Source organism: Akebia trifoliata, chromosome 8 (genome assembly GCF_017979445.1).
Source record: "Akebia trifoliata isolate Shusen 1 chromosome 8, ASM1797944v1, whole genome shotgun sequence".
Classification (NCBI taxonomy): Eukaryota; Viridiplantae; Streptophyta; class Magnoliopsida; order Ranunculales; family Lardizabalaceae; genus Akebia; species Akebia trifoliata.
The window spans coordinates 33,894,308-33,902,071 of record NC_141382.1 but is presented as its reverse complement, the minus strand read 5'-3'; the positions used below and the strand labels follow the sequence as shown (position 1 = coordinate 33,902,071).

Genomic DNA, 7,764 nt, shown 5'->3' with positions numbered 1-7,764 from the left:
GTTGCATTTGAATATGTATGTAGTAGGTGACTTATTATTATCAGCATAAAAGTAGGGAATCCAAAGGATTAAAAAATATTAAAAACAAGAACCTAAAAAACCCATCAAGCCAGCTAGGTGAAGCTCTCATGTCAATTGACAAGAATATTAATCAAAACCAATTTGGTTAAATTTTTTCACTCCTTTATGACAGCTTCTAGCTTCTCCTCCAAGTCTTTGTCACTTCTTATAAATACTACATTATCATGCAAACCTAAACCATAACCATAACCACAACCAGTACAACCTTCTCTTCCCTTCTTCTCTCTTGGGAGAGAAAATTAGGTCAGACACATTGGCTAGTATCAAAATTTTCCGGTGGTGAGATCATCGTCCATGAAAAGTCCTTGTGGCGACCCTATGAGGGGTCGTCTTTGGCCTCATATTCTAGTGGCATTGGTTGTAATCCTCATTTCTAGCAATGTAGGATCAGTTTTAGGGGATCCATACCACTACACTTCTCCCCCGCCTCCTTCACCGTCTCCACCACCTCCTTATATCTACAAATCTCCTCCACCACCTTCTCCATCTCCACCACCACCTTATTACTACAAGTCTCCACCACCACCATCACATTCCCCACCACCTCCATATTACTACAAATCTCCACCACCTCCTTCACCATCACCACCACCACCTTACTACTATAAGTCTCCACCCCCGCCTTCACCATCACCGCCACCTCCTTACTACTATAAATCTCCACCACCACCTGTTAAATCTCCACCACCGCCGTACTATTACAAGTCACCCCCACCACCTTCACCATCACCACACCCACCTTACCACTACAAATCTCCACCACCACCTTCACCATCACCACCACCGCCTTACTATTACAAGTCACCACCACCACCAGTTAAATCTCCACCACCACCTTATTATTATAAGTCACCACCACCACCAAGTAAGTCACCTCCACCACCTTATTACTACAAATCTCCACCACCACCATCTAAGTCTCCTCCTCCACCTTACTATTACCACTCACCACCACCACCAGTTAAGTCTCCTCCTCCACCTTACTATTACCACTCACCACCACCACCAGTTAAGACACCTCCACCACCTTATTATTACCACTCACCACCACCACCATCTAAGTCTCCTCCTCCACCTTATTATTACCACTCACCACCACCACCAGTTAAGTCTCCTCCTCCACCTTATTATTACCACTCACCCCCACCACCGGTTAAGTCTCCTCCTCCACCTTATTATTACCACTCACCCCCACCACCGGTTAAGTCTCCTCCTCCACCTTACTATTACCACTCACCCCCACCACCGGTTAAGTCTCCTCCACCACCTTACTATTACCACTCACCACCACCACCGGTTAAGTCTCCTCCTCCACCTTATTATTACCACTCACCCCCACCACCGGTTAAGTCTCCTCCTCCACCTTACTACTACCACTCACCCCCACCACCGGTTAAGTCTCCTCCACCACCTTACTACTACAAGTCACCCCCTCCCCCAATTAAATCACCACCACCGCCATATTACTACAAATCTCCACCACCACCAGCTAAGTCTCCTCCACCACCTTACTATTACAAGTCTCCACCACCGCCTTCACTGTCACCACCTCCTCCATACTACTATAAGTCACCTCCACCACCTTCACCTTATCCTCCACCACCATACTACTATAAGTCCCCACCGCCACCTGTACCAATGCCTCATCCACATCCCCATCATCCACTCATTGTTAAGGTGGTTGGAAAAGTCTACTGCTACAGATGCTATGATTGGGGGTATCCTGTAAAGTCCCACGACAAGAAGCATCTCAAAGGTATAATAATTCTCACAAACTATTTATTTATTTATTTATTAATATGTGTTACATGGTTTTCTCAATATTTTCTTGCTGGTTGACAACAAAAACCAATTTTTCATGGGCAAATTTATAAAAAATTATGGGATTAGTTTATGGGGTCATCGGGCAAACATGCTGGGTTGACTGGAAAACTCATCGATTCCAATTGAAAACTCAGACGAGTTATGTAGGTACTCTTTAGATTCTTTTTTAGAAAATATAAAATAAATATAATTTTAATTTTCTATATTCAAAATGTTAAAATATGTATCACCCTGACCAACTTTAATTTGCCCAAGAGTTATCAAGTTGACTCAATTCAATAGACAACACATTCAGTTTTTAAAACATAGGTGGTTCTATTCAAGATTCTATTTTTTTCTCGAAAATATATAAATAAATGTAATTTTAACTTTAATTTTTTTACCTTATCCAACTTCACCATAAGTTAAGAGTTGACTCAAGTAAATAGACAGTAAACCGAGTAAAATTTCAATTAGTTTTTAAAACAAATAGATGCTTCCCATTGTATATTAATTAATTTTTTTGTAATTGGAGCAGGTGCTGTTGTGAAGGTGACTTGCAAGGCCGGTGATAAGCACATTGTGGGGTATGGCAAGACCAAGATCAATGGCAAATACAGCATCACAGTTGAGGGTTACGATTATGCCAAGTACGGAGCCAAAGAATGCAAAGCCAAGCTCCACAAGGCCCCCAAGGGCTCACCTTGCAACATACCTACAAACCTTCACTATGGCAAGAAAGGAGCCATGGTCAAGGTGAAGTCCAAGACACATTACGAGATTGTGCTCCAGGCCAAGCCATTTGCTTATGCACCCAAGACTCCTTACAAGGAATGTGAGAAGCCCTCGTCACCTCCCTATCACTACAAGTCCCCACCCCCACCATCATCATCTCCTTCTCCCCCGTATTATTACAAATCTCCACCACCGCCATCACCATCCTCGCATCCTCCATACTACTACAAATCCCCACCCCCACCATCACCTTCCCCACATCCTCCTTATTATTACAAATCCCCACCACCACCATCACCATCACCACCACCTCCATACTACTACAAGTCCCCACCTCCACCATCACCTTCTCCATACTACTACAAATCCCCACCACCACCATCGCCAACTCCTCTACCTCCCTATTACTACAAGTCTCCACCTCCACCTCCAAAAATCTCCTCCACATCCTTACTACTACAAATCCCCCCCACCACCATCACCTTCTCCTCCACCTCCCTACTACTACAAGTCTCCACCCCCTCCTCCAAAATCTCCCCCACATCCTTACTATTACAAATCCCCCCCCCACCAGCCACCTTCTCCTCCACCTCCCTACTACTACAAGTCTCCACCCCCCCTCCCCCAAAATCTCCTCCACATCCTTACTACTACAAATCCCCCCCACCACCCATCACCTTCTCCTCCACCTCCCTACTACTACAAGTCTCCACCCCCACCTCCAAAATCTCGCCTCCACATCCTTACTACTACAAACCCCCCCACCACCATCACCTTCTCCTCCACCTCCCTACTACTACAAGTCTCCACCCCACCTCCAAAATCTCCTCCACATCCTTACTACTACAAATCCCCCCCACCACACCCCCACCTTCTCCTCCACCTCCCTACTACTACAAGTCTCCACCCCCACCTCCAAAATCTCCTCCACATCCTTACTACTACAAATCCCCCCCACCACCATCACCTTCTCCTCCACCTCCCTACTACTACAAGTCTCCACCCCCACCTCCAAAATCTCCCCCACATCCTTACTACTACAAATCCCCTCCACCACCATCACTTTCTCCTCCACCTCCCTACTACTACAAGTCTCCACCCCCACCTCCAAAATCTCCGCCACATCCTTACTACTACAAATCCCCCCCACCACCATCACCTTCTCCTCCACCTCCCTACTACTACAAGTCTCCACCCCCACCTCCAAAATCTCCTCCACATCCCTACTACTACAAATCCCCCCCACCACCATCACCTTCTCCTCCACCTCCCTACTACTACAAGTCTCCTCCCCCACCTATAAAATCTCCTCCACCTCCTTATTACTACAAGTCTCCACCCCCACCTTCAAAATCTCCTCCACCACCTTACTACTACAAGTCACCCCCACCACCTTCATCATCTCCTCCACCTCCTTACTACTACAAGTCTCCACCCCCACCTTCAAAATCTCCTCCTCCTCCCTATTACTACAAGTCCCCACCACCTCCATCGCCATCTCCTCCACATCCATACTACTACAAATCCCCTCCACCACCATCGCCATCTCCTCCACATCCATATTACTACAAATCCCCACCACCACCATCACCATCTCCTCCACCTCCCTACTATTACAAGTCTCCACCCCCACCTTCAAAATCTCCTCCACCTCCATACTACTACAAGTCACCCCCACCACCGTCTCCTTCTCCTCCTCCCTACTACTACAAGTCCCCACCACCTCCCTCGCCATCTCCTCCACCGCCTTACTACTACAAGTCACCTCCACCACCATCACCATCACCTCCTCACCCATACCACTACAAGTCTCCACCTCCACCATCGCCATCTCCTCCTCCACCATACCACTACAAGTCCCCTCCACCACCATCACCTTCTCCTCCACCACCATACCACTACAAGTCCCCTCCCCCACCCTCATCATCTCCTCCTCCCCCTTATCACTACAAATCTCCTCCCCCACCATCACCATCTCCTCCTCCACCATACTACTACAAGTCCCCCCCACCTCCTTCACCATCTCCTCCTCCCCCATACTACTACAAGTCGCCTCCCCCTCCAGTGAAATCTCCCCCACCTCCTACATACATCTACTCATCTCCACCACCCCCAGTCCACTACTAAGCTTGCAAAATTGGGCTCCTTTCTCTCTTAAATCATGTAAGTATGATTACTTTTAATTAAATCTTCTAAAAAGAGCATTTTGAATCTCATTTCAATTGCTATCTTATTTTGCAGGTTTTAGTTTAACTATTGGAATAATGGAAGTCTCCTCCCTGAGGGGGATGGTCATGCATCAATATTCTTCTTTATTGAATAAGGGTCTGAATGGAATTCAGTGCTTCAACCTTCATAATTCAGACCAAATTGCTTCCTATACTTCTTTAGTGACCATCTTTCACATTATGCTATTAGCATATTCTGCTGGGAGTGGCTTGAAGAAAGATCTTGAACAAGACCATAAGAAGACTGAAAAAGATAGATTAATTAGGAAGCCAGGGTTCTGGAGTGATTGTTTGAGTGATTAATAGTTTTTCTTCTTTGAGTTTTTCCTTTGATCTTCATTTCTTATTGTATAGAGTATGGCTGTATTTGGTTCCTATGTAGCATTTGTTTATTTGGAGCTTCTTTGTGCTTCGTGCACTAGACATTGTAGCAATAAAAGAAGACTCTCTCTCTCTCTCTCTCTCTCTCTCTCATATTGTGCACATAAGATATAAGATAGGGATCCTTACAACTCATTGACTGCATATAACCACATATGTTTCATCTTGGGAAGAAAGAAAAAATCAAGCAACGTCACATACAATCCATCACACTTGCACGTTCACCTTTTTAATATCATACTTTAAGTTTTAAAACTCGTTGAGTCCCTTAAAACTCAGTTCAAATGAATCTACTCAATGGAATTTCAGGGTCAATTTGGTATGCAAACTGCGTAAGTCACTTTTAACCAACTCATCTCAGGAACTTCGCAAGTTAGATTGGAAACTCGGTTGATGTTTTAGATATTTATATTGATCCGCTGAATGACTTGGCAGTTGCCATCATGCATATCTGGGTTGAGTACATTCATGTTCTAAAAAGTAGTTGAATATTACTAGGGTGTGTTTGTTACACATAATGTAATGATTTGATTCTAATTTAGAAGATAAAAACAAGTTAATTATAACTTCAAATAATTTATTGCTTAACATAATTTATCATAGAAATTGAAGAACTTGAAAATGATTGGTTTTTGAAAGAAAAAAAAATTGTAGAGATTTAAGTTGAAGTTGAGGATGAAGGCATCCAGGCCATTTTCAGTAGTCTACAAAAGAAAAAAAATTAGTCCAATAGGTTAGTTAAATTTGAAACCAAATGGCTGATTGATAGCCAGACTTGTCCAATACTAGCTATAGTTAAGGCAGTTGTAACAGATCATGAGTTGTGTAACAAAGTCACGTGAGAGCCTTCTACTCAAAGTATTAGAGTTTGTTACTAGATTTTTTTATTTTAACTAATAGAGTTGTTAGGTTATAGCTATTATTGTAATTTATTCAGATAATGTATAAAATGGCAGTTCTCTCTTGTTTCTCATCATTCAGAACAGAGATTTTCAATTCACTTTCTATTTTGGTATCAGAGTAAGGTTAGGATTTTTTTTTCTCTCTCTTTCTCTCTTCTTCTCGATTTTTTCTTTCTTTCCTTTTCCTTCGATCTAACCATGAATTCCGCCAGCTCTCAATCTTCTTCTACCTCTAGTTCGATTGGATTTGGTCAAGCTTCATCAATGGCGTCTGTTCCTACTCAACAGATGTTCAATCATTCTTTACCTGCGAAGCTTGATCGATCCAACTACACCCTATGGAGATCTCAAATTGACAACATTATCTTTGCCAATGGATTCGAAGATTTCATAGAAGGAACCTCTATTTGTCCAGCATAGGAGTTAGATTCTGGAGAAATCAATCCTACTTTCATCACATGGAGAAGACAAGATAGCACTATTTTGAGTTGGATTTACTCTTTTCTCAGCCCAGGAATTATGGCTCAGATCATTGGCCATACCACTTTACACTCTGCCTGGGTTGCTCTGAAGAGAATTTTCTCTTCTTCTTCTGTAGACACCCCATTTTTGCACTTGCCTGATAAATCAACTCGTCAACCCGATTGCAACGGTTCCCAATGATGGATGTTTATTCCAATACTCTATTTCGTTACTATATGTATTTCAAAAATTCGGATGAGGTATCTCGAACTAACAAAACTGTAAAAATCATACTACACTAGGAAAATATGACCCAAAAAATATAGAAATCATCATTTTTCAGACAAAAAGAAGTTTTACGATAAAAATCACTAAAAAATGATCAAATTACCAAAATACCCTTAACCTCAAAACAACCCTAGAGCCCACATTACACTTAAGAAAACCCTTTTAAACATATAAAACAACAAATCGAAATCAAATAAACCATTTCGTCAATTTTCACCAAATTCGACAAAATTATGAAAATGCCCCTCATAAAGTTCACGACCATTTTGCACAAAATTTTTTAAAAATGATACAAACCAATATTCTTATTGAATTCCTTATGAAAAATCGATTCCAAAACATCCTGGAACATTGAAAAACGACTTAAAATGCAAAAGTCCTCTTTAGGGGCAAAATAGTAATTTTTCAATTTTAACAATTTAAAATTCTGAAATTAATAATTAAAACATTAATTAATGTAAATTGAAATCCTAATTAAAATTAAAATTTTTTAAGTCAAGTCAATCAAGTAAGACTTAAGTCAAAATCCTAAAATCTAGTCAATCAAGTAAGACTTAAGTCAAAACCCTAATTTAAATAAACCTAGTCAATCTAATAAGACCAAAGTTAAGCCTTAACTCTAATATAATTCTAATCAAACACTAACTCTATCTAAAAGAATTCTAATCTAATACTAACTTTATCTAAAAAGCACCTAAAAAAATCTATAAATAAGGACCTCTACAACCTATTTTAGTAGGTTAAAATAAACCCTAAGAAAAGTAGTTCCAAGAGTCTCCTTAGCCTTCCCCAAACCCTAATTGAAGCCTTAGCTCCTTACTTAACACCCAAACCCCAATTTTTGCTCAAAACTCCTAGAAACCCTTCTAAAACACCCAAAAATT

General features: G+C 41.6%; 1 protein-coding gene across 3 annotated transcripts; it reads left to right on the top strand.

The window, feature by feature from the left end:
- The first annotated feature begins 375 nt into the window (after positions 1-375).
- Positions 376-4,037, top strand: LOC147396573 (uncharacterized). Of its 3 annotated transcripts, XM_086451457.1 has the most exons (4): positions 376-625; positions 677-1,837; positions 2,423-3,405; positions 3,503-4,037. In XM_086451457.1, the coding sequence occupies exons 1-4, from the start codon at positions 376-378 to the stop codon at positions 3,920-3,922; spliced, it is 2,814 nt and encodes a 937-aa protein (XP_086307583.1). In that variant the 3' UTR covers positions 3,923-4,037. The 3 variants fall into 3 exon arrangements, with proteins under 3 accessions (XP_086307583.1, XP_086307584.1, XP_086307582.1); XM_086451458.1 differs by having other exon boundaries at positions 376-1,837; positions 2,423-3,046; positions 3,435-4,037; XM_086451456.1 differs by having other exon boundaries at positions 376-1,837.
- The last annotated feature ends 3,727 nt before the right edge of the window (positions 4,038-7,764 follow it).